The sequence below is a fragment of the Boleophthalmus pectinirostris genome, unplaced genomic scaffold (genome assembly GCF_026225935.1).
Source record: "Boleophthalmus pectinirostris isolate CB_2022bp ecotype Guang Dong unplaced genomic scaffold, ASM2622593v1 HiC_scaffold_23, whole genome shotgun sequence".
NCBI lineage: Eukaryota > Metazoa > Chordata > Actinopteri > Gobiiformes > Gobiidae > Boleophthalmus > Boleophthalmus pectinirostris.
In genome coordinates, this window is record NW_026571207.1 from 1,203,023 (window position 1) to 1,229,307 (window position 26,285).

The 26,285-nt window shown below is 43.8% G+C and overlaps 1 protein-coding gene across 1 annotated transcript in view; it reads left to right on the plus strand.

Moving 5' to 3' along the window:
- Positions 1-2,970: 2,970 nt before the first annotated feature.
- Positions 2,971-26,285, plus strand: part of LOC110154533 (sorting nexin-25-like) — a 67,927-nt gene continuing 44,612 nt past the window's right edge. The window contains exons 1-5 of the mRNA XM_055159574.1: positions 2,971-3,186; positions 4,005-4,255; positions 5,717-6,062; positions 16,316-16,400; positions 22,926-23,171. Coding sequence (XP_055015549.1) covers positions 4,206-4,255; positions 5,717-6,062; positions 16,316-16,400; positions 22,926-23,171 — 727 coding nt within the window. The 5' untranslated portion in view covers positions 2,971-3,186; positions 4,005-4,205. The remainder of the gene's footprint in view (positions 3,187-4,004; positions 4,256-5,716; positions 6,063-16,315; positions 16,401-22,925; positions 23,172-26,285) is intronic.

Consider the following 26,285-nt stretch of genomic DNA (forward strand, 5'->3'; position numbering starts at 1 on the left):
ATAAACTAAACTAGAATAAAATAAAATATAAAATAAAATAACTTAAAAAAAAATAAATATAATAATAGAAATATAATAGTAAATAGAAATATAGCTGCAAGCGGCAATGATCAGCCCTCACATGCACCTAAGCTTAACCCTAACCCTGGTTGTAATCCTGTCCACCTGTCCATATTCAACATCTTTGTATGTGTTGAAAAAAATACAAGATGGCGGACTTCCGGTTTGTAAAGGGGCGTGGTCACAATATACATTTTTGTTCTTATTGCCATGATGCATCTGGATACCAAATTTGATTTGGCTACGCCAACGTTTGTGTAAAGACGTCCCATTGGGAAGGACAGAATTTTGACTTGTTGCCATGGCAACACAATATAAATGAGGTTTGGGATCATTGAGTTTTTTAATCGAGCTGATGTCACAAATGTGGATTTCAAATTTTGTGTATCTGTGACAAATAAAACCTTATTTTCCCACACACATTATCTAGGGGGCGCTATTGCACACACTTCAGTCTGTTCAGGGTCGGGGTGTGAACCCACGATTAAAATTTGAAATCGGCCAAAATTTGTGCCAAAATTTGTCAATTTTACCAATGGAATAACATGGAGAGTTTATGTCATCGCTATGGCAACCCTGTAAAAAATATGACATGGGTGTCACTGACTTTTGGATCAGGATGCCAAAATGAAATTTTGTGCAAAATTTCAAACATTTTTGAACAACTATTTGAGAGCAAATGATTTTCTCCCATATTAAATTCTGTTTCAATCTATAGGGGGCGCTAATGCTCAAAATTTATATTTTTCACTGTAAGTAGCTTCAGGGCAGAGAGTTTAACAACTGTTTCAAATTTGATTGAAATCGAAGTTCGTTTGAGCAAATGGGAGCAACTCTGTAAATCTCCAAAATTGTGAGCATTTTTGTTGCTTCACTGCTCAGAGATCGTAAGACGAGTGTGAAAAATGTGGATAAGTTTTGATGTTCCACCTCTTGAGATAATGTCGATCAAATTTGAGCTCGTTGGTTTCTTCGCTGTGCTGTTGTAAGGTCATACTGACTCTGCTCAAATAAGTCCAGTACATGAGGAAGAAGCTCATGATGAAATGTCCTGTACATGACTCCAGCTCCACTCGGCTCAACAACATCAAAACACTGAGTTGGATTTGTTGGTGCACTGTAATTCACTTGGTTAAATGTTCTGATCACCTTCTTTTGGACTTGAAATACAATAATATAAAGACGACTTGTGACTGTTATGTTTTTTATTGGTTTTTTTACAGTACAAATTCATCTCACCCATTGTAGTTGTAGCTAAGTCAGAGTTATGTGGGACATTGCAACTTCCAAATCTCAAAATGCATTTTTCTCTCATGGGGACATAAGAATCACTCCTTTAAAGTTACTATTTTAAGCAAAATTGACTCTTGTGAGCTTTAAGCCATGTTAGAATGTTGTTACCTCCTCAGAAACAGACCTGGAGTTGTGTTTTACATCATTCACACAGGTCTGAGTAACTCTTTATTAGCTCTTTTTACCTTTCCTTCAGTAGAGATCAGCAATTCCCAGGCTGAAATGATCAAAATGATTCTAGTGAAAGTTTAAAAACACAGTGGAGCACTTCTTGTATCACCACATGACATCACAAAGTGGAACAGAGTGTTTTCTGTTTGAGAGAAGAAAATATACAAATATACAGCATCTGTGTGTTAAACATGAATGAAACAAAACAATAGGAAAACAATGAAACAATATTATAACACATAGATCAGAAACAGTGTAATAAAGACTCCTTAAAGTCTTAAACTCTCTAAATGTGCAAGCAGTTTTGTCAATGTCAGTCTGTACTACTGGATGCCATGAGTGTCACTGTTGAGTGTTACAGTATTGGCATTGAGTGTTTGATAAGGGGAGAGCGATTCGTGCTCTGTTTTCACGGGCGCACTTGACATCGTGCACGTTTTGGGGTGAACAATGAACATTAGGCCGCTGTCGTGGCCCACAGGTGATGCCAGCGTGCCATGTCAGCGGGCGTTTGGAGAGGGGAGAGTGCATCGAGCTCTGTTTGCTTCGCACTGCTGAACAATAACAATAGGCCCACAAAAAAAAATAAAGTTTAGTCCTGGTTTAGTCCTGGTTTAGTCCTGGTTTAGTAAGAGAGAAAAACCAACCAAACAAACAAACAAACAAACAAAAAAAACGGTCAGTTTTACCCAGTTAGCAGATCTAACCAAAAACCCAAAATTTATCTTGATCGTGAAAACCAAACCATTTATGTACTTATTTACTATTACCATTTATACTTTTGCTCTTTGTTATTATAATTAATTGTGATCTACGAATCAATAAAGTCTAAACAAAATATTGTCAAAAATCAACAATTGCAAACATATCCACTAATACAAATAATTAGTGTTCGTTTAACATGACTGTTTCTGTAAAATGACACTCAAACAGAATAATGAGGAGTTATTTTCTGATAAACATTCAAAACTGTTGGTCGAGAGTTGGAGTGGACTGCACACTGCCCCCGGCGCCTTCTGCCCACGATCTGATCTATTTAGTTTCTTTTTTGGCGTTTTACAGTCAGGAGCGGAAATAAATAAAATAAAGAATACATTAAAATCAAATAAACTAAACCTAACTAGAATAGAATAAAATAAAAATAAAACAATAAAAATAAAATAACAGTTTTTTTTGTTTGTTTGTTTCCATCCACGGCTTTGATTGACAGGTTACGCTACGCACGGCCTCCGGACGAAATGCCAAGACTTTAGTGAGAAACATCCTCCGCGTCCCCGCCTCTCCGGACCGCCCCTCTGCCGCGTGAAGCGCTCCGTCGGCGGCTGCTCTGTCTCTGATTGGCCCCTTACACACACACACACACACACACACACACACACACACACACACACACACACACACACACACACACACACACACACACACACACACACACACACACACTTACACACACACACACACACACACACACTCACACTGATACACTCACACACGGCGGTCAGCTGGAGCCTGGTTGTTTTTGTGCCTCCAGGATAATTTTGTACCGGTCATTTGTCTCATCACGCGGATCGGTGCAGAAGTGCCGCGGCTCGGTGCGACCCCACGGGCCGGAAACACAAACAGAGGATGTAGTTTTACGAGCGTCGACATTTGTAGACACAGGTGAGCAGTGCGGTTAGCTGCTTCGCTTACTTAACAGCATTAAAGCTAGCAGTTTGCTTTGAGGCAGCTAATAACCATGCACCGAAATAAACCGCTGTGCTTTTAAGCCTACGCACATGTTTAACTAATCATCTCTCAGTTTTGTGTTTGATTTAAATATCCAGTGATTGTGTGTTTTGGTGTTCTTCGTTAGCTTCCTGTTCGACTAGTTGGTTAGCAACAGTCGCTAAGCTACAGGTCACTGCCCGATCCGTAAAAGTGCTCTGCGCATGCGTAGTCCGCTGTTCACGGAAAAATACCTCGAAATAATTGATTGTTATGCTCCAATTTCGCAATATTTTGTGGTGTAAATAAAACTGTGTGGGCTAAATAAAGTCTTGTCTGCACAGTCATCTTTGTGCAGATAAAAAAAAAAATCAGAACTCTTGCTTAAGTGCGGCTTCCTGTGCGGTTTTAGCACAACGGGGATGTAGTGTAGCATTTTAGCGTGGATTTTGTTATAGTTCTGTGCGTTGTAGCTGTCACGCTGCTGTAGAGATTCGCCCCTTTAGAAGAAAAGTCGCCATAAATAGCGGAGAAACTTGACACGGTTTCGATTTGTTTAGAAATGTGACAGAAGTGGGACGTGCTACAAATCGGGTAGGGACAATCTCCAAGGTGATGACTGGAGTCGCCTTGTCCATCACTTCACGCGGAGCTTTCTTCACGTCACCGACACATTTCGGGCTTTATTTATTTTTATTCATTTATTATTATTATTATTATTATTTTTTTTTTTATGATCCTGACGTTTTTTTTTTCTGTGTCGTGGATGACAGCTGCCCCCGGGGGCCCGCAGCAGGAGGCGAGGAGCGGCGGGGGGGTGGACTGACGGCGCTGGGCTCGGTGCGATGTCAGTGCGGGCATGCCTCTGTGTGGGGACGGCGTGCTAGTCCCGGGAACACGCGGATGCTCCTTCTACCTCTTTGACGCTGCTGCTCACGCGCTCGGAAGTCCACAGAGCACGAGGACATTTATGGATGGTGGGGTCGCAGCATGCACGCGCCCCCAGCCACCACCGCAGCCAGAGGTGAGGAAGACGGAAAACATCTGGACGGACGGAGGGAGGGATTTGGGTCTAAACCAGGTCCAAACTAGGACTGAACCGTGTCTAAACCAGGTCTAAACCAGGTCTAAACCAGGACTGTACCAGGACTGTACCAGGTCTAAACCACAACTAAACCAGGTCTAAACTAGGACTGAACCGTGTCTAAACAGGACTGTACCAGGATTGAACCAGGTCTAAACTAGACCTAAACCAGACCTAAACCAGACCTAAACCAGACCTAAACCAGGTCTAAAACTGGACTAAAACTGGACTAAAGCTGGACTAATCCAGAACTAATCCAGAACTAATTCAGAACTAATCCAAAACTAATCCAGAACTAAACCAGGACTGAACTAGAAATAAACCTGGACTAAACCTGGACTAAACCTGGACTAAACCTGGACTAAACCTGGACTAAACCTGGACTAAACCAGAACTGAACAAGAAATAAACCGGGACTAAACCGGGACTAAACCAGAACTGAGCTAGAAATAAACCTGGACTAAACCGGGACTAAACCAGGACTAAACCGGGACTAAACCTGGACTAAACCAGAACTGAACTAGAAATAAACCTGGACTAAACCTGGACTAAACCAGAACTGAACTAGAAATAAACCTGGACTAAACCTGGACTGAACCTGGACTGAACCAGAACTGAACCAGAACTGAACCAGAACTGAACCTGAACCTGGACTAAACCTGGACTAAACCTGGACTAAACCTGGACTAAACCTGGACTAAACCTGGACTAAACTAGAAATAAACCTGGACTAAACCAGAACTGAACTAGAAATAAACCAGGTCTAAACCAGGTCTAAACCAGGTCCTTGGCCTGTAGACAAACTAAGATGCAAACTAGAAAAGCAGTCAGAGAGCGCAGACTCCGCCAAGGACTACAGTCCCCCTCATATTAATTGTGTTTTCCATAAATATTTGTCTCGTATCTTTCAATTTGGAATATGAAAGAGGATCCCATTGTCCATCCCTGAGTCAAACTTCATGGGGTTTGGTCAATAATTATCCGAGATATTGAGAAACCAAATTTTTGGCCCCATTTACCACAATGTTAACTAAAAATTCAAAGTGATCCAGAATCCAGGATTTCTTCCGGATCAGCCCCAAAATGAAATCAGTTCTTCCTTTTCACATTTCCAACAAATCCTGAAAATTTCATCAAAATCGGTCCATAACTTTTTGAGTTATGTTGCTAACAAACAAACAAACAAACAGACAAACAAACAAACAGACAAACGCCGGGAAAAACATAACCTCCTTGGCGGAGGTAATAAAAGTGTCATCTGGACTTGAGCTGAAGACGTTTCTCACAGTTTTAATTCATTTTGTCACTTAATCTCTTCTATTACAAATACATTTTCACTGTCCACACTGAAATGACTGAAGTAAATAAAGTCGTCCTCACACGTGCCCCCTGTGCCCACAGTGCCCACAGTGCCGCCCGCAGGAGAGCAGCAGCAGCAGCGCAGCAGCAGCAGCAGCAGTGCCCCATGCCTCTCAGCCCCGGCCCCTCGTCCCTGGGCTTTCCGGTCCTTCTGGTCCCTGCCTTCGCTCTGGGGGGGTGTGTGGCTGTAGCGGTGCAGCTGCTGTGGGGAGGCCTCACTCTCACCTCCTTCTTCCTCAAACTCTTCTTCTACATTTCCTTCGCGCTGCTCTGCTTTCTGGCCGGGAGTTTTGTGCTGTTGACCCGGAAGAGTCCTCTCAAAGTCAGCCGCTTCACCCGCCACACGAGGCAGTCCTGCGTGCGCTTCGACTTCTTCAGTAAACTCATGGTGAGCGACCGTAACGTGAACGAGAGCCACAACTAAATTAAACAGTAGTTATGGTTTGACTTGCTGTATTTTTCCTCTGTGACTATAAGTTGCACCGGCCAAAAATGTGTAATGCAGAAGCAAAACATACAGACGTGGACAAAATTGTTGGTACCCCTCTGGTAACGAAAGAAAAATCAACAATTTTCACTGAAATAACTTGAAACAGAGAAAAACAATAATAAATAAAAATTTCCCGAAAAATAACCAATGAAAATCAGACACTGTTTTTGAATTAAAAATAACAAAATTGGAGTTCTACACTGGATCAAAGAAACTTACACATAACAGGTGCTCATCAAACTAGAGGGCTAGATTCACGTAAAATAGAAAAATGATGGCAGAGGCTCTGATTTGCGGTGAATTTATTAAAAGTCACGTTTCGACTACTTGGTCTTCATCAGGGCTAATTGAATCAACAGCAGGTGTGACCATTTATAAAGGGTTGCGAACCCAGAACACGTGATACTTAAAAAAAAATATATATATTTTAAAAAAAAATTTCAAAACATTTGCATGTTGAATCCAAGTATATTGACAACATACCATTCATAACACAACAGATAAATCACACTGTTCTGTAACGACTGGAGTATAGTCAACGATACATAATCCCTTAAAAACTTCGAAAAAAAAACTAAAGTAATGGAAAAACTTTTCCATTACTTTAGTTTTTTTTTTAACTTGGATTCAACATGCAAATGTTTTGAATTTTTTTTAAAATATATATATATTTTTTTTAAGTATCACGTGTTCTGGGTTCGCAACCCTTTATAAATGGTCACACCTGCTGTTGATTCAATTAACCCTGATGAAGACCAAGTAGTCGAAACGCGTTGACGTGACTTTTAATAAATTCACCGCAAATCAGAGCCTCTGCCATCATTTTTCTATTTTACTGTTTTTGAATTGTTGTTCAAGAGAATTATTTAAAAAAACAAACTAATGAAACTGGCCTGGACAAAAATAGTGGTACCCCTAGAAAAGATTGTATGTGACTGAACAATAGGAACTAGGGATGAGCATTCGATGAAATTTTCTTAATCGATCGTCGGAAGAATTAACGATCGATTATCGATTAATCATTAACGTTTTGATATTAAAATGATCATCATTATTATTACTATCTGCACTAATCTGCATAAATAAATTCAACTTTACGACATATAAACATAACGACTCTAGAGCCACATCAGCTGTTTGACATTATAATGTGTTTAATTCAGTTTTGTTCAAATCTCACAGAAACAAAACTTAAAACCACATCACTAATTTACATAAACTAAGTGAAGATAAAACTCCAGCTCTTGTGTCGCTGATGTGGTTCAACTTGTGTTGGATTAAAAGACATGACTCAGGTGAATACAGGTCAGTGTGACCAGATTTGTGTTTGTCAAAACCAGGACAGCGTACGGGGGGAGGGGGGCGGGGCCTCGTCATCCACATTGAGCGACTCTCACCTGGAAAAACTTTTTCCCACTGGACACAGAAACATATGTGCTGCTTTATCCACTGTGCACATGGACTCACACTTGTCCCAACGCAACGGAAAGTGTGGAATTTCTTGTACAAATCATCGTTAAATCCACATTTGTGCTTCGGTTCGTTACAGACTGACCCACTGTTTGTGTCTCGCTCCTTCTGATGCAGAGACACATGTACACACCTGTTTGGTCACGACACACACAGCAACATACATTCAGTTTGTCGATTAAAATGAACGTAATCGATGACATTCTTAATGATCAATTATCGATTAATCGACTAATCATGCCCATCCCTAGTCTGTATATAAGTCGCACTTTTGGGGGGAAATTTATTTGAGGAAAATCAGAGACCAGGAACCAGAGGTGGGACCAAGTCGTTGTTTAGCGAGTCTCAAGTCGGAGTATCGCAGTTTAAGTCATGTAAACGGGAATTATCAGGGTTTTTTTATTTTTCATTTAAACGCAAAATCAAAAACTGAAAAAAATGAATCGTTATCCGTTTTTAAATTTTGGTTTTGGAGACAAATAATGAAGAAAATCGTTTTTTTTTTTTTTTTTTTTTTCTTATTTTTGGTTTTATATTGAAAAACGAACGAACGAACGACACAAGGATTGACACGGGTCCATTTGATACGACTGTTGTATAGTTTGATATTTTGAAACATTGTCTGGACATTTTCACAATTTGCACATCAGGAAAAAAAAAATGTATCTTTTACTTTTTGCTTAAGTTGGCAAAACGGACTCTTGTCAAACAGACATACGATTACACAACGTTTGAAAAGTAAGTCATAGTGCACGATTTTAACTTCAACATTTCGGAGAAGAGAGAAGAAGATGACGGATAAAACCCCAAGCAAAGAACATAAACTACAGGGTTAACAGCTTTTACACAGAAAAAGACTCACTCTCCTCTGTCTCTCTCTCTGCACCTCTCTCTCTCTCTCCGTCTCCCCTTCTGTCTCTCTCTCTCTGCACCTCTCTGTCTCTCTGCATCTCTCTCTCTCTCTGCATCTCTCTCTCTCTCTGCATCTCTCTCTCTCTCTCTCTCTCTCTCTCTGCATCTCTCTGCTCTCTCTCTGTCTCTCTTCTCTCTCTCTCTCTCTCTCTCTTTCTGCACCTCTCTCTCTCTCTCTGCATCTCTGTCTCTCTCTGCATCTCTCTCTCTCTCTCTCTCTCTCTCTGTCTCTCTCTCTCTCTCTCTCTCTGTGTCTTCTCCTTCTGTCTCTCTCTCTCTCTGCATCTCTCTCGCTCTCTCTCTGCATCTCTCTCTCTGTCTCTCTCTCTCTCACTCTCTCTCTCTCGTCTCTCTCTCTCTGCACCTCTCTCTGTCTCTCTCTCTCTGCACCTCTCTCTCTCTCTCTCTCTCTGTCTCTCTCTCTCTCTCTCTCTGTCTTCTCCTTCTGTCTCTCTCTCTCTCTCTCTGCATCTCTCTCGTCTCTTCTCTCTCTGCTCTCTCTCGCTCTCTCTCTGCATCTTCTCGCTCTCTCTCTCTCTCTCTCTCTCTCTCTCTCTCTCTCTCTCTCTCTCTCTGTCTCTCTCTCTCTGCATCTCTCTCTCTGCATCTCTCTCTCTCTCTCTCTCTCTCTCTCTCTCTCTCTCTCTCTCTCTCTGTCTCTCTCCTTCTGTCTCTCTCTCTCTCTCTCTCCATCTCTCCTCTCTGTCTCGCTCTCTCTCTGCATCTCTCTCTCTGTCTCTCTCTTCTCTGCACCTCTCTCTCTCTCTCTCTCTCTCTCTCTGCACCTCTCTCTCTGTCTCTCTCTCTCTGCATCTCTCTCTCTGTCTCTCTCTCTGCACCTCTCTGTCTCTCTCTCTCTCTGCACCTCTCTGTCTCTCTCTCTCTGCATCTCTCTCTCTCTCTCTCTGCTCTCATCTCTTCTGTCTCTCCTTCTGTCTCTCTCTCTGCACCTCTCTCTCTCTGCATCTCTCTCTGCATCTCTTCTGTCTCTCTCCTTCTGTCTCTCCCTCTCTCTGCACCTCTCTCTCTCTCTTTCTGCACCTCTCTCTCTCTCTCTCTGTCTCTCTCTCTCTCTCTCTGCATCTCTCTCTCTCTGTCTCTCCTTCTGTCTCTCTCTCTCTGCATCTCTCTCTCTCTGCACCTCTCTCTCTGTCTCTCTCTGCATCTCCTGTCTCTCTCTGCATCTTTCTCTCTGTCTCTCTCTTCATCTCTCTCTCTCTCTGCATCTCTCTCTCTCTGCATCTCTCTGTCTCTCTCTGCATCTCTCCTGTCTCTCTCTGCATCTCTCGCTCTCTCTCCGTCTCCCTTCTTTTTATCCCTCTCTGTATCTTTCTCTTTCCCTCTGTGTGTTTCTTTCTCTCCCTCTCTCTGCCTCTCTCTCTCTCTGTCCTTCTCCATCTCTCCTCTTACCTCTATCTCTTATCTCTCTTTGCATCTCTCTCTCTTCTCTTATTTCTCTCTCTGCCCCCTCTCTTCCCCTCTGTCTCTCTCTCTCTCTTTTTATCTCTCCATCTCCTTCTGTCTCTCTCTTTGCATCTCGCTCCCTCTCTTTCCATCTCTCCTTTTATCTCTCTCTCTTCCCCCCTTTGTTTCTCTCTCTCTCTCTCTCTCCCACTCTCTGTGTGCTTTTCTCTCTCTCCGTGTCTCTGTCTCTCTCTCTGTTCTTCTCACTCTCTCCTCTTTCTTCCTCTATTTATTTCTCTCTGTCTCTCTCCGTCTCTTTTATCTCTCTCCCTGCCTCCCTTTGTATCTCTCTCTCTTCTTCTCTGTGTGCGTGTCCCTCTCTTTTCCTCTCTCTCTCTCTCTCTCTCTCTTATCTCTCTGCCTCCTCTCGTTTTCCGCTTCAGTCGTTCATCAGAAGTGAATCATCTTCCTTTTCTCTTCGGTCATGTTCTGCTTGCGTGACTTCCTCCTTTCCTCCTCTCTCTCTCTCTCTCTCTCTCTCTCTCTCTCTCTCTCTGTACCCCCTTTCCTTTCTCTCTTTCTCTCCCCTTTCTCTCCCTCTCCTCCTTCTTCTCATATTCCTCCCCTCTTTCCTCTTTCTCTCTTCTCTCTCCTTCTTCCCCTCCCCTTTTTCTCTTTTCTCTGCCCCCTCTTCTCCTCTTCTCTCCCTCCCTCCTCTTTCTCTCTCCTTCCTCTCTCCCTCCATTCTCCTCCTCCTCCTTCTTCTCTCTCTCTCTCTCTCTTCTGCCCCAACACTCCCTCTTTCTTCTTTCTCCTCAAAGTCATCCCCCTCTCTCCCGATTCTCTCTTCTCTTCTTTCCCATCCCCCTCTCCCTTCCTCTTCTCCTCTCTCTCCTCCTTCTTTTCAAAGTCCTCCGCTCTTTTCCTTTTTCTCCTCTCTCTCCCTCTCCCTTCGTTCTCTCTCTGTCCCCATGCTCCTCTCTCCTTCTCCTCCCCTCTCTCCTTTCTCTCTCCATCCTCCTCTCTTTACCTCCCCTCCTCTTTCTCCTTCTCTCTCTCTCTCCTTCTGTCCTTCTTCTCCTCTCCTCTCATCCTCCCCTCTCCTCACGTCCTCTCTCCATCTCTCTCCTCCTTTCTCCTTCTTTCTCCCTCACTCTCTCTCTCCTCTCCTCTCCTCCTCTTTCTCTCTCTCTCTCCTCTGCCCCAAAACCCTCCCCCCTCTCTCTCCTTTTTAGCTCTTGGTTTAGATCTGGTTTAGATCTTGGTTTAGATCTTGGTTTAGATCTGGTTTAGATCTTGGTTTAGATCTGGTTTAGATCTTGGTTTAGATCTGGTTTAGATCTTGGTTTAGATCTGGTTTAGATCTTGGTTTAGATCTGGTTTAGATCTTGGTTTAGATCTTGGTTACACCTACTTTAGATCTGGTTTAGATCTTGGTTACACCTAGTTTAGATCTGGTTTAGATCTTGGTTTAGATCTTGGTTACACCTAGTTTAGATCTGGTTTAGATCTTGGTTTAGTTTAGATCTGGTTTAGATCTTGGTTAGACCTAGTTTAGATCTTGGTTTAGATCTGGTTTAGATCTTGGTTAAACCTAGTTTAGATCTGGTTTAGATCTTGGTTTAGATCTGGTTTAGATCTTGGTTTAGTTCTGGTTTAGATCTTGGTTAGACATGGTTTAGATCTTGGTTTAGATCTGGTTTAGATCTTGGTTAAACCTAGTTTAGATCTGGTTTAGATCTTGGGTTAGATCTGGTTTAGATCTTGGTTTAGATCTGGTTTAGATCTTGGTTTAGATCTGGTTTAGATCTTGGTTTAGATCTGGTTTAGATCTTGGTTAGACCTGGTTTAGATCTTGGTTTAGATCTGGTTTAGATCTTGGTTTAGATCTGGTTTAGATCTTGGTTAGACCTGGATTAGATCTTGGTTTAGATCTGGTTTAGATCTTGGTTAAACCCTGTTTAGATCTGGTTTAGATCTGGTTTAGATCTGGTTAATCTGGTTTAGATCTTGGTTTAGATCTGGTTTAGATCTTGGTTTAGATCTTGGTTTAGATCTGGTTTAGATCTTGGTTTAGATCTGGTTTAGATCTTGGTTAGAACCTTTAGACTGGTTTAGACTGGTTAGACCTGTTCAGACCCTGGTTCAGACCTCTGGTTCAGACCCTGGTTGACTTGGTTTAGACCTTGGTTTAGACCTTGGTTCAGACCCTGGTTCAGACCTTGGTTCAGACCCTGGTTCAGACCCTGGTTTAGACCCTGGTTCAGACCTTGTTCAGACCCTGGTTCAGACCCTGGTTAGACCTGTTTAGACCTGGTTTAGACAGACCTGGTTCAGACCCTGGTTTAGACCTTTTAGACCCTGTTTTTTGTTCAGACCTGGTTTAGACCCTGGTTTTGGTTTAGACCCTGGTTCAGACCTGTTTAGACCCTGGTTTAGACCCTGGTTCAGACCCTGGTTCAGACCCTGGTTTAGACCCTGGTTTAGACCTTGGTTTAGACCCTGGTTCAGACCCTGGTTCAGACCCTGGTTTAGACCCTGGTTCAGACCTGGGTTCAGACCCTGGTTTAGACCCTGGTTTAGACCCTGGTTTAGACCTTGGTTCAGACCCTGGTTCAGACCCTGGTTTAGACCCTGGTTTAGACCCTGGTTCAGACCCTGGTTCAGACCTGGTTCAGACCCTGGTTCAGACCCTGGTTTAGACCTTGGTTCAGACCTTGGTTTAGACGGGGACTAGTCCTGGTTATATTTACTGAATTATTCCGGGTCTTTCTGAATCCCGACCGGACGGTTTCGGCGTCACTGAAGTCCAGACTTTGTCCAGACTTTGTCCGTTCTTCCAGTGACTTCACGGTTCATCCTCCCGCCGTCACGAGTTTCTCTCTCACTCCAGACTTTCTTTCTGTTGCTCGATTACCGTTTTCAGCTGCAGATTTCATGACTTGCCGCTTGTAATCTGCAAAATCTGATTTTCTGTTTGAGATCGAACTTTTCTGTTCACACATTTGATAATTGTGCTGATGAACTGACTGACCGCTCACTAGCTCAGGCTCAGTAGGTCAAACCGCTTTAATGATGCAGTTTAAAAAAAAAAAAAAAACCCTAGAGACGTCATTTTATGGAATTTTGATATTAGAGGATAATTCTGACATAACATTCAGACATTACAAAACATTCCAGGTGAATAAACAACAGTGACGGTAAAACAAGGTGCTGCTGCGACCTGAGACGTAACTGACTCCATCCTCCCTGCGGCTACAGAATCTAATGTTATGAGAGCAAATTAAACAATTAAGATCCAAACAGGACATGATATGTTATTCTAAAGGGTGTGGGCGAAAGTTCACGCACCACGCAAAAGTCTACAACAGCCGACGAGAAAACCGGTTTGAATCGTACACTGTGCAGAGCTCCAACAGGAACAGTAATGTTAACCACTCTGCCGCTTCGTGCGCCTCTCCCAATGTTCGCAAACGAGAAACCCATCTGCACCGTCACATGACCCCTACAGCAACGGTAACTACGCCGCCATGACACCGGGCAACACTATGTCATTGACTTCAGTAACATCGGAGAAACATGGGCAGGTTTTGTTGTGTATTTGGTTGTTCTAGACCAGGGGTGTCAAACTCATTTTGGTCTGGGGGCCGTATCCAACCTACTTTGATCTCAAAGGGGCCGGATCAGAAAACTCATGTCATATAAACCCAAAAATAACAATAAGTTCAAATATTTGTGCAGAGAAACACAAATCTGTTACAGGAATCTTTTTAATTGATGAACTCTTTCTTTTACAAAATATAATGTATATATAATATATATATATATATACATATACATACATATACATATATATATATATATATATATTATATATATTATGAACAACCTGAAACTTTAAGAAAAATGTAATTTCAACACAATGTTTTAACATGAACTTGTGCAAATAGGAATAAGTCAGTTTTTGTTGTAAAATCCTGCACTCGGCTCCACTTTTCTCATGTTGGACATTTTTCTGATGAGGGTGTCACGGTCAACAGTCAAAACGATCGTCCTTTAAGAGCGTTTGGAAAGAGACAAGTCTTCATTTGTGCTGCTCTGGTGGGAGGGGCCACGTACAGAGGCACTGGAGACGCTGCTCTGCTCAGCACCGCAAAAAATTAACAAGATTTTAATTAAAATATTTAAGTTGAAAATCAGCCAAGGGCCAGATTAAAGGTCTTGGAGGGCCGGATCTGGCCCCCGGGCCTTATGTTTGACACCTGTGGTCTAGACGCTCTGAAAGGGATAAAACGATTTGTTTCTTCACTGTTCCTCTGGAAATGACTCATCAGAATCAAACAAGGGAATCATTGAAAAAAAGACGCGGATTATGGCTCGCAAAAATAAACCGCAAAGAGATTTCTTATGGTACCATCTAGAAATGGGCATGATTAGTCGATTAATCGATAATTGATCATTAAGAATTTCATTGATTAGGTTCATTTTAATTGACAAACTGAATGTATGTTGCTGTGTGTCGTGACCAAACAGGTGTGTACATGTGTCTCTGCATCAGAAGGAGCGAGACACAAACAGTGGGTCAGTCTGTAACGAACCGAAGCACAAATGTGGATTTAACGATGATTTGTACAAGAAATTCCACACTTTCCGTTGCGTTGGGACAAGTGTGAGTCCATGTGCACAGTGGATAAAGCAGCACATATGTTTCTGTGTCCAGTGGGAAAAAGTTTTACCAGGTGAGAGTCGCTCAATGTGGATGACGAGGCCCCGCCCCCCTCCCCCCGTACGCTGTCCTGGTTTTGACAAACACAAATCTGGTCACACTGACCTGTATTCACCTGAGTCATGTCTTTTAATCCAACACAAGTTGAACCACATCAGCGACACAAGAGCTGGAGTTTTATCTTCACTTAGTTTATGTAAATTAGTGATGTGGTTTTAAGTTTTGTTTCTGTGAGATTTGAACAAAACTGAATTAAACACATTATAATGTCAAACAGCTGATGTGGCTCTAGAGTCGTTATGTTTATATGTCGTAAAGTTGAATTTATTTATGCAGATTAGTGCAGATAGTAATAATAATGATGATCATTTTAATATAAAAACGTTAATGATTAATCGATAATCGATCGTTAATTCTTCCGACGATCGATTAAGAAAATTTCATCGAATGCCCATCCCTAACCCAAACCATGAAAAAAATGCGACTTATAGTCCAAGAAATACAGTAGAAAATAACATGACACAAAACTCACTGTACACGACGACTGGACAAACCTGATGTGGTGTGTGGCTCTGAAGGGGGAGTGACCCGCAAAGGGAGGCGAAACAAAACATGTCAATATGTTGTTTTTGGAGAATGTAGCATTTTCAAAACAATAAAAGGAGCACGGTGATCTCAATATGTGACGTGTTACAGTTAACACCAATCTGTGTGTCTGTTGTTCATTCATTTTTCAATATAAAACCAAAAATAAGAAAATGAAAAAACAACAGTTTTCTTCATTATTTGTCTCCAAAACCAAAATGAAAAAACAGATAATGATTCGTTTTTTCAGTTTTCGATTTTGTGTTTAAATGAAAAATGGAAAAAACGGATAACGGCCGTTTCCCGTTTACGTGACTTCAGTGACTGTGATGTCGGACTGAATCAGGACTGATCCAGGTCCAAGACCAGAGCGGGACCAGAGCGGGACCAGAGTGGACTCCGAGCTTTGACTCCAAGCCTCCGCGGGGTCTGAGCCTCTGGTCTTGTCTCGGTCTTGTCTCGGTCTCAGTCCCGCTCTGGTCCCGGACCTGGATCAGTCCTGGTTCAGTCCGTACGTGGTGCAAAAGTCCGGCATCACAGTCACAGAAGTCACGTAAACGGGAAACGTCCGTTATCCATTTTTTCCATTTTGGTTTTGGAGACAAATAACGAATTAAACTGTTGTTTTTTCGTTTTCTTATTTTTGATTTTATATTGAAAAACGAATGAACGAACGACACACAGATTCACACCCTCTAGAATTAAAATACACCCCCACTTTAAAGCTGCATTGTGTAACTTTTGTGGTGGAGGGCACTAAACCATCACGACATCTATTTTTCTTGATATTTTTGAAGCTATAAAACCACCTGTAATTGAATAAATGTAAAGTGGAGCTGCAGAACATTCCAGACAGAGCAGCGACACAAAGTTCCACGGTGCGCCTTTAACGTTTCAGCACGAGCTGCGACAGACCTCAGCGTCTTGTCTTTTCGGCAGGACTTTTTGCCACGTGTCACAAGTTGTACCATTTGTTTCACTCGCTCTTCCTCTCTCCTCGTCCGTCATCATGTCTCGTATTGATTTTGTTTTGTTTTGTTTTGTTTTGTTCCAGGGCCGCTTCGTGGTGCCAGTCCCGGAGCCGAGCCAGAGCCGGAGGGTGGTGGTGTCTCACAACGTGGACAAGGCGCTCAAAGAAGGTAAAGAGGTGTTCTACGTGTGTCTCTATGGTGGAATGTTCAGACGTTATCGAGGTGATTCAATCCACACATCAGCAAACGGTGTCAAAACTGTTTTAAGATGATCTGAAAACTCAAAGAACAGAACATGCTTTAAAAATAGTCTAAAACCTCAATTAAAAAACAGAAAATGATTTTAAGATTGTTTGAAAATCTGTGTGTCCTTCGTTCATTCGTTTTTCAATGTAAAACCAAAAAATAAGAAAACGAAAAAACAACAGTTTTCTTTATTATTTGTCTCCAAAACCAAAATGAAAAAAACAGATAATGATTCATTTTTTCAGTTTTCGAATTTGTGTTTAAATTAAAAATGGAAAAAAGCGGATTTACGTTTCCGTGACGTCTGTGACTGCGATGCCGGACTGAACCAGGACTGATCCAGGTCCGAGACCAGACCGCAACCAGAGCGGGACCGTGACCGGGACCAGGACCAGAGTGGGACCAGAGTGGGACTGAGACCGAGACCAGACCGGGACCAGGGCGGGACTGAGACCGCGACTCAGACCGCGACTGAGACCAGGACTGAGACCGCGACTGAGACCGGGACCAGAGCGGGACCGTGAGCGGGACCGTGACCGGGACCAGGACCAGAGTGGGACCAGAGCGGGACTCAGACCGGGACTCAGACCGGGACCAGAGAGGAACTGAGACCGGGACCAGACCGGGACCAGGGCGGGACTGAGACCGCGACTGAGACCGGGACTGACCGGACGACTGAGACCGAGAGACCGGACTGAGACCGGGACTGAGACCGGGAGAGACCGGGACCGCGACTGAGACCGCGACTGAGACCGGACTGACCGGAGACCGGACCGACCGTGACCGGGACCGTGACCGGACCGGGACCAGAGTGACTGAGACCGAGACACAGGCGGGACTGAGACCGGACTCAGACCGCGACTGAGACCAGGACTGAGACCGGAGAGACCGGGACCAGACGGGACCGTGAGACCGGACCGACCAGGAGAGTGACCAGACGACCGAGACGACGGAGACTGAGACCGAGACCGGGACTGAGACCGCGACTCAGACCGAGAGACTGAGACGAGACGGGACTGAGACCGGACTGAGACCGGACTGAGACCGACTGACTGAGACCGCGAGAGACCGGACTGAGACCGGGACCAGACACCGTGACCGGGACCGGGACCGTGACCGGACCGGGACCAGACCAGAGTGGGACCGACCGAGACCGGGACTCAGACCGGGACCAGAGAGGAACTGAGACCGGGACCAGACCGGGCCTGAGACCGAGACAAGACCGAGACAAGACCGAGACAAGACCGAGACAAGACCGAGACAAGACCGAGACAAGACCGAGACAAGACCGAGACAAGACCAGACCGGAGGCTCAGAGCCCATGGCAGGGCCGGAGCTTGAAGCTGAGGCTCGGAGTCAAAACTCGGAAAAAGCTCGGAGTCAAAGCTCGGAGTCAAAGCTCGGAGTCAAAGCTCGGAGTCAAAGCTCGGAGTCAAAGCTCGGAGTCAAAGCTCGGAGTCAAAAGCTCGAGTCAAAGCTCGGAGTCAAAGCCTGGTCCCGGTCTGGTCCCGGTCTGGTCCCGGTCTGGTCCCGCTCTGGTCCTGGACCTGGATCAGTCCTGGTTCAGTCCGTACGTGGTGCAAAAGTCCGGCATCGCAGTCACTGAAGTCACGTAAACGGGAAACGGCCGTCATCTGTTTTTTCCATTTTTCATTTAAACACAAAATCAAAAACTGAAAAAACGAATCATTATCTGTTTTTTTTCATTTTGGTTTTGGACGCAAATAATGAAGAAAACTGTTGTTTTTTGTTTTCTTATTTTTGGTTTTATATTGAAAAATGAATAAACGGACAAAAGGACACGCGGCTTCTGTTGAAACCTTGTGTTAAAAAGTCTTCAAACTCCCCGTGTAAATCATCTGACGGCCGCAGTCTGTGTTAAAGCGTCTGGATCGGTCACGGCCTCTTATTTCATTACGTCGTTCGCCGCCTCCGTCTGAGGATCTGCTCGGCTCCCGACAGATCGGACGCTTCCTTCAATGCTCCTCTTTGTCCCAGTCCAGCTCTGATTTTCATTATCATTTCATTTAATTTGTTATCTTGTCACTAAACAACAATTATCCAATCAGGACTCGGCGTGCGGTTCAAAAACACAGCGCAGAAGTGAACGGAGTCACTGCGGTTGTCAAAAGTATCGACAGTCAGACGCAAATCGATACTAAAACGAGTACAGTAACTGGATACTCGTTTTTCGCCGGTATCGATACTAGAAAAGTCCAGTTCACCAGGACTGAACCAGGACTGAACCAGGACTAAACCAGGACTGAACCAGGACTGAACCAGGACTGAACCACCAGGACTGAAACCAGGTGAAACCAGGACTGAACCAGGACTGAAACCAGGACTGAAGCTAAACCAGGACTAAAACAGGACTAAATCAAGACTAAACAGGACTAAAACAGGACTGAACCAGGACTAAACCAGGACTAAACCAGGACTGAAAACCAGGACTAAACCAGACTGAACCAGGACTGGACTGAACCAGGACTGAACCAGGACTGAACCAGGACTGAAACCAGGACTAACCACTAACCAGGACTGAACCAGGACCCAGGACTAAACCAGGACTGAACCAGGACTGAACCAGGACTAAACCAGGACTAAACAGGACTAAACCAGGACTGAACCAGGAAACCAGGACTGAACCAGGACCCAGGACTGAACCAGGACAAACCAAGACTAAACCAGGACTGAACCAGGAAACCAGGTCTAAACCAGGACTGAACCAAGACTGAACCAGGACTAAACCAGGACTAAACCAGGACTGAACCAGGACTGAACCATTTTCAGTCCTGGTCTGGTCCCAGTCTCAGTTCTGGTCCTGTTCCTGGTCTCAGTCCCAGTCTCAATCACGACCTGGTCCTGGTCTGGTCCCGGCCTCAGTCCTGGTCTCAGTCCCGATTGGGTTCCGGTCTGGTCCTTGACCTGGTTTAGACCTGGTTTAGTTCTGGTTCAGTCCTGGTTTAGTTCTGGTTTAGACCTGGTTTAGACCTGGTTTTAGTCTTGGTTTTAGTCTTGGTTTTAGTCCTGGTTTTAGTCCTGGTTTAGTCCTGGTTTTAGTCTTGGTTTAGTCCTGGTTTTAGACCTGGTTTTAGTCCTGGTTTAGACCTGGTTTAGTCCTGGTTTAGTTCTGGTTTATTCCTGGTTTTAGTCCTGGTTCAGTCCTGGTTTTAGTCCTGGTTCAGTCCTGGTTTTAGACCTGGTTTAGTCCTGGTTTAGTCCTGGTTTTAGACCTGGTTTAGTCCTGGTTTTAGTCCTGGTTTAGTCCTGGTTTTAGACCTGGTTTAGACCTGGTTTTAGTCCTGGTTTAGTCCTGGTATAGACTGGTTTAGACCTGGTTTGACCTGTTTTAGACCTGGTTCAGTCCTGGTTTTAGACCTGGTTTAGACCTGGTTTAGACCTGGTTTAGTCCTGGTTTAGACCTGGTTTAGTCCTGGTTTAGTCCTTGGATCAGTGAGTATTTTATTTTCACACGCAGCTTTTTTGAACGATAAAGTGACGTAAAAACGTCCTGATAAAAGTTACGGACGGAACGAGACTCGGACGTGATGAAAATGAAAACCAGATCCTCCCTCTTTTCCTCTTTTCCTCTTTTCCTCCTCTCATCACACACACGCCTCTGTCAGTCTCTCTCTCATCTCTGTCAGTCTCTCTCTCTTCCTCCTCTCATCACACACACGCCTCTGTCAGTCTCTCTCTCTCTCTCTCTCCTCTTTTCCTCCTCTCATCACACACACGCCTCTGTCAGTCTCTCTCTCTCTCTCTCTCTTTTCCTCCTCTCATCACACACACGCCTCTGTCAGTCTCTCTCTCTCTCTCTCTTTCCTCCTCTCATCACACACACGCCTCTGTCAGTCTCTCTCTCTCTCTCTCTTTTCCTCCTCTCATCACACACACGCCTCTGTCAGTCTCTCTCTCTCTCTCTCTCCTCTTTCCTCTCTCTCTCTCTATCACACACACGCCTCTGTCAGTCTCTCTCTCTCTCTCTTTTCTCCTTCCTCCAGTCTCTCTCTCTCTCTCTATCACACACACGCCTCTGTCAGTCTCTCTCTCTCTCTCTCTCTCTGTCAGTCTCTCTCTCTCTCTCTCTCCTCTCATCACACACACGCCTCTCTCTCTCTCTGTCAGTCTCTCTCTCTCTCTCTCTCTTCCTCCTCTCATCTCTGTCATCATCACACACACGCCTCTGTCAGTCTCTCTCTCTCTCTCTCTCCTCTCATCCTCCTCTCTCTCTCTATCACACACACGCCTCTGTCAGTCTCTCTCTCTCTCTCTTTTCTCCTCTCATCTCCTCTCTCTCATCACACACACGCCTCTGTCAGTCTCTCTCTCTCTCTCTTTTCCTCCTCTCATCACACACACGCCTCTGTCAGTCTCTCTCTCTCTCTCATCACACACACGCCTCTGTCAGTCTCTCTCTCTCTCTCTTCTTCCTCCTCTCTGAGTCTCTGTCCATTCATCACCAGTCTGTCAGTTTCTCTCCTCCATCCTTCCTCCTGTCACTGTCCTTCACATCCCTCTCTCTCTCTCTCTCCGTCTCTCCATCTCTCTCCAGTCTCTCTCCATCTCTCTAAACCATCTCTCTCCAGTCTCTCTCTCCAGGATCTCTCTCTAAACTCTCTCTCTCTCCTCTCTCTCTAAACCAAACCAGTCTCTCTCCATCTCTCTCCATCTAAACTCTCTCTCATCTCTCTCAGGTCTCTCTCCATCTCTCTCCAGGTCTAAACTCTCTCTAAACTCTAAACTCTCTCCATCTCTCTCCATCTCTCTCCATCTCTCTCCATCTCTCTCCATCTCTCTCCATCTCTCTCCATCTCTCTCCGTCTCTCTCCGTCTCTCTCCATCTCTCTCCATCTCTCTCCGTCTCTCTCCGTCTCTCTCCGTCTCTCTCCATCTCTCTCCATCTCTCTCCATCTCTCTCCGTCTCTCTCCATCTCTCTCCATCTCTGTCTCTCTCCATCTCTCTCCGTCTCTCTCCGTCTCTCTCCGTCTCTCTCCGTCTCTCTCCGTCTCTCTCCGTCTCTCTCTGTCTCTCTCTCTCTCCATCTCTCTCCTCTCCATCTCTCTCCGTCTCTCTCCGTCTCTCTCCGTCTCTCTCCGTCTCTCTCCGTCTCTCTCCGTCTCTCTCCGTCTCTCTCCGTCTCTCTCCGTCTCTTCGTGTAGAATCGTGAGAAAACCGTATCGTTAAGGGCGTTAAAGACGACATGCAGTGCTCGCGTGCGCTCTACACCAACCAAGTCGGGGAGTAACAGATTACATGTACCGGAGTAATCAGAGTACAAATGATGAGTAACTGTATTCAGTTACAGTTACTGTTTCAGTGAGTGGGAATTGGATTACAGTTACTTTGTTGAAATAAATGGATTACACAGAGGGATTTTACTGTTTTCACATTTTGGACTATATCCCTTTTTTTTCTTTTTTCCCCCTGTTTTTTTTTTGTTTTTAACCAAGTCTAAACCAGGACTAATTCAGGACTGAACCAGGACTGAACCCAGGTCTATTCTAGATCTAAACCAGGACTAAACCAGAATTAAAACCAGGTCTAAACTAGGTCTAAATCAGGTCTAAACCAGGACTAAAACCAGGTCTAAACTAGATCTAAACCAGGACTAAAACCAGGTCTAAACTAGATCTAAACCAGGACTAAAACCAGGTCTAAACTAGATCTAAAACCAGGTCTAAACCAGGTCTAAAACCAGGTCTAAACCAGGTCTAAACCAGGACTAAAACCAGGTCTAAACCAGGTCTAAACCAGGTCTAAACCAGATCTAAACCAGGCCGGGACTGAGACCATGACTTAGACCGGGACCAGAACAGGACCGAGACCAGGACCGAGACCGGGACTGGGACCGGGACTGAGACCGGGACCGGGACCGGGACTGACCGGGACTGGGACCGGGACTGGGACCGGGACTGGGACCGGGACTGAGACCGGGACTGGGACCGGGACTGAGACCAGGACTGAGACCGGGACTGGGACTGGCACCAGACCGGGACCCGACCGAGATTGAGCGCGGGACCAGACCAGGGCTGAAAACCGTCCGTCATCACATTTTAAGTGACGTAAACGGGAAACAGTCGTTATATTTTTTCCACTTTTCATTTTAAAAAAACTGAAAAAAACAAAAAATGAATCGTTATCTGTTTTTTCATTTTGGTTTTGGAGACAAATAATGAAGAAAATAGTTGTTTTTTTTTCGTTTTCTTATTTTTGGTTTTATTTTGAAAAACAAACAAATGAATGACACGTGGATGGTGGAGCCTGATTGTCCGGATCATGTCAGAGGAGCCGACGAGCGTCCGCCGAACGACCGGAATTATGTTTTAAGAAGAATAAATGTGAAACGTGATGGAGGAATAAATAAATTTGGCTTTAAAATGAAAGCGCTCATGTAAATGTGTCAACTGTTTTGGACTTTGCCTGATTCTTTGCGCTCGTTTCAGTGTTTGACTTGGCGTACAGAGACTACATCCTGTCGTGGTACGTGCCGCTGAGCCAGGACGAGGGGCAGCTCTACTCCATGCTGTCGGACGACTGGTGGCAGATGATGGCGCAGCTCCGCAGCCGACTGGCCCATATCGACGTGGTCAACGTGGTCTGCTACGACTCCATACGAATCCTGCACACGCACTTCACCGACCTCAAGGCTGCATCTGCGAGGTACAGGCTAGAGCCCGACCGATATATCGGTTGGTCGATATTATCGGCTGATATGAGCACCTGGAAGCATATCGTCTATCGGCCGATATGTTTGCTTATATGGGCCGATATTTCCCATGGGCATGTGATACCTCGTTATAAATCTTAGACTCTCTACATTATGTTCATTTAAACCAGGCATGTCCAAACTATGGCCCCGGGGCCAAATGCGGCCCTCAGACAAATTTTTCTTGGCCCTCAGACTTCCAGGTGAATTGGCCCAAATTACCTTGCATCAATTCAAAAATATTTTTTTACTGCAAGTTTTTTTTTTTTTTTTTTAAATCTACCTTGATAAAGCTAATATTTCATATTTAGTGTGTGGTTTTAGGGATCTCAGCATGAACAAAAGACTGATGGCTCATTCTAACGTGTTAAACATGCACATATTTCAAATATTCCCTGTACTGAACATCAGTCTACGGCTGTCGATTCGTCTGTGTTTAGATATGTGGCCCCTGATGAAAAAAGTTTGGACACCCTTGATTTCATCCAATTTACAGACAAATAAATGACCCAATATGTGTCTCCACATCAGTATTTATCTGTGGAGTCATTTGTCTGTGTGTGTCGTACTGTCCCTGAACACACCACAGACTCACGTGTGTTTGTTTACACTCAGACTCAGATCCAAACACTGAGATTATTTTCTTTTTACGGACAATCGGTTTGAGTCTGGATTAAAAGGACATTTATTAGTTCAGACTTGTGATGTGGGAGGAGCCTGTGTGAGGCTGAGTGTTGGAAATATGTCGACTTTGAAGCTAGTTTTGGTTCGTTCTGATATGTTTGTGATTATCTGTTTTCTATTGGTCTATTGTAAAGTGATTATATTGGTCGTATATTTGTTACTGGACCTGCACTGATGTAAATGAGCTGTGAACAGACGTGTGAATTATGATACTTGTGCATATAATTAATTACCGCGACACGCAGCATTTACGGCTAAAGACTAATAGTGGTAGTTTATTTACTCGCTAGTAGTGATGGTCGGTCGTGAACGAAGCGGCTCTTAGATTCGGCTCTTTGAAGCGAACGACGGGAGCCTGATCCTTATTGGGAGCCGTGTTTTCTCTTTCTCTCACTTTTTTCTCTTCACGTCTCGTACAGACTCGTGGCAGCGGCTGAAAACGAAACTTTTAAAAAATCTGCGTGTGCATAGGAGAGAAAAAACGTGCATAAATATATTCAGCATAAAATCAATAAACCAGGACTAATCTTGAGGTCGAGAGAGGAAGAGAGATAGAGACCGAGTCCAGACACTCAGTCCTGGTTCAGTTCTGGTTTAGTCCTGTTTTACACATGGTTTAAATCTGTTTTAGTCCTGGTTTAGTCCTTTTTCAGTCCTGGTTCAGTTCTGATTTAGACCTGCTTTAGTCCTATGACATATCATGTAAAAAGGCAGAATAACAATAAATGTTGCCTAAATAAACCCAGTTTAAAATCCACCAGAGACAAACCTAAGTTTTTTTTAATAATTCAAGATTTACAGTGAATTTTTACATCACTAAATATATCGGCAGCTCCAACTCCCATTATATCGGTATCGTATCGGCCACATCAAAATCCATATCGGTCGGGCTCTAGTACAGACTTTAAAATGCATGTGCCGGGTTTTCAGGTTTGGTTCGGTGGGATTGTACCCGCGGTCAGTATTTATAACATCAGTTTAGTGGTCGTTTGTGGAAAAAATTAAAAAGACAAAAGTACAAAAAAATCGGAAGTGGTGGGAAATGTCAACAACACATAAAACTCCATTTCAGTCATTTAATCTCACCGTTTAATGGTCCTGTATTACACAAAATTCCCTCGTGAGCTTTAAGTCACGTTAGAATGTTCTTACCTCCTCAAAAACAGACCTGGAGTTGTGTTTTGTTTCATTCGCACATGTTTGAGTGACTCTTTATTATTACAATGTATTTTTAATTTAGTTTGTTCGTTTTTTAAATGTAATTCTAAATCTGTAGATACTGAGTGAGTGATGTAATCTGATTACTTTGGATTACTTGATTTGCTGTAGAGAAACAAAGACGAGGAAATCTTCACGTAAGAAGTTTTGTCTGATAAAAGAAAATAAAAAGTCCAGACTTTACTGAACCAAATTAAAAATATTATTGATAGAAGAAGAAGAAACACGTCCACACAGCAGGATTTAGTCCTGTTAAATCCTGTTTTAGTCCTGGTTTAGATCTAGTTTAGACCTGGTTTAGTCCTGGTTTAGATCTAGTTTAGACCTGGTTTAGTCCTGGTTTAGATCTAGTTTTAGAACCTGGTTTAGTCCTGGTTTAGATCTAGTTTAGACCTGGTTTAGTCCTGGTTTAGATCTAGTTTAGACCTGGTTTAGTCCTGGTTTAGATCTAGTTTAGACCTGGTTTAGACCTGGTTTAGTCCTGGTTTAGATCTAGTTTAGACCTGGTTTAGTCCTGGTTTAGATCTAGTTTAGACCTGGTTTAGTCCTGGTTTAGATCTAGTTTAGACCTGGTTTAGACCTGGTTTAGTCCTGGTTTAGATCTAGTTTAGATCTAGTTTAGACCTGGTTTAGTCCTGGTTTAGATCTAGTTTAGTTTAAGTCCTGGTTTTAGTCCTGGTTTAGAGTTTATCTAGTTTAGACCTGGTTTAGTCCTGGTTTAGATCTAGTTTAAACCTGGTTTAGTCCTGGTTTAGATCTAGTTTAGAGATCCTGGTTTAGATCTAGTTTAGACCTGGTTTAGTCCTGGTTTAGTCCTGGTTTAGAGATCTAGTTTAGAAGTCCTGGTTTAGTCCTGGTTTAGATCTAGTTTAGACCTGGTTGAGTCCTGGTTTAGATCTAGTTTAGACCTGGTTGAGTCTGGTTTAGATCTAGTTTAGACCTGGTTGAGTCCTGGTTTAGATCTAGTTTAGACCTGGTTGAGTCCTGGTTTAGATCTAGTTTATTTACCCTGGTTTATTTTTAGATCTAGTTTAGACCTGGTTTAGTCCTGGTTTAGATCCTGGTTTAGATCTAGTTTAGATGGTTTAGACCTGGTTTAGATCTGGTTTAGTCCTGGTTTAGTCCTGGTTTAGATGGTTTAGTCTAGTTTAGTCCTTTTAGACCTGGTTTATCCTGGTTTAGTCCTAGTTTAGAC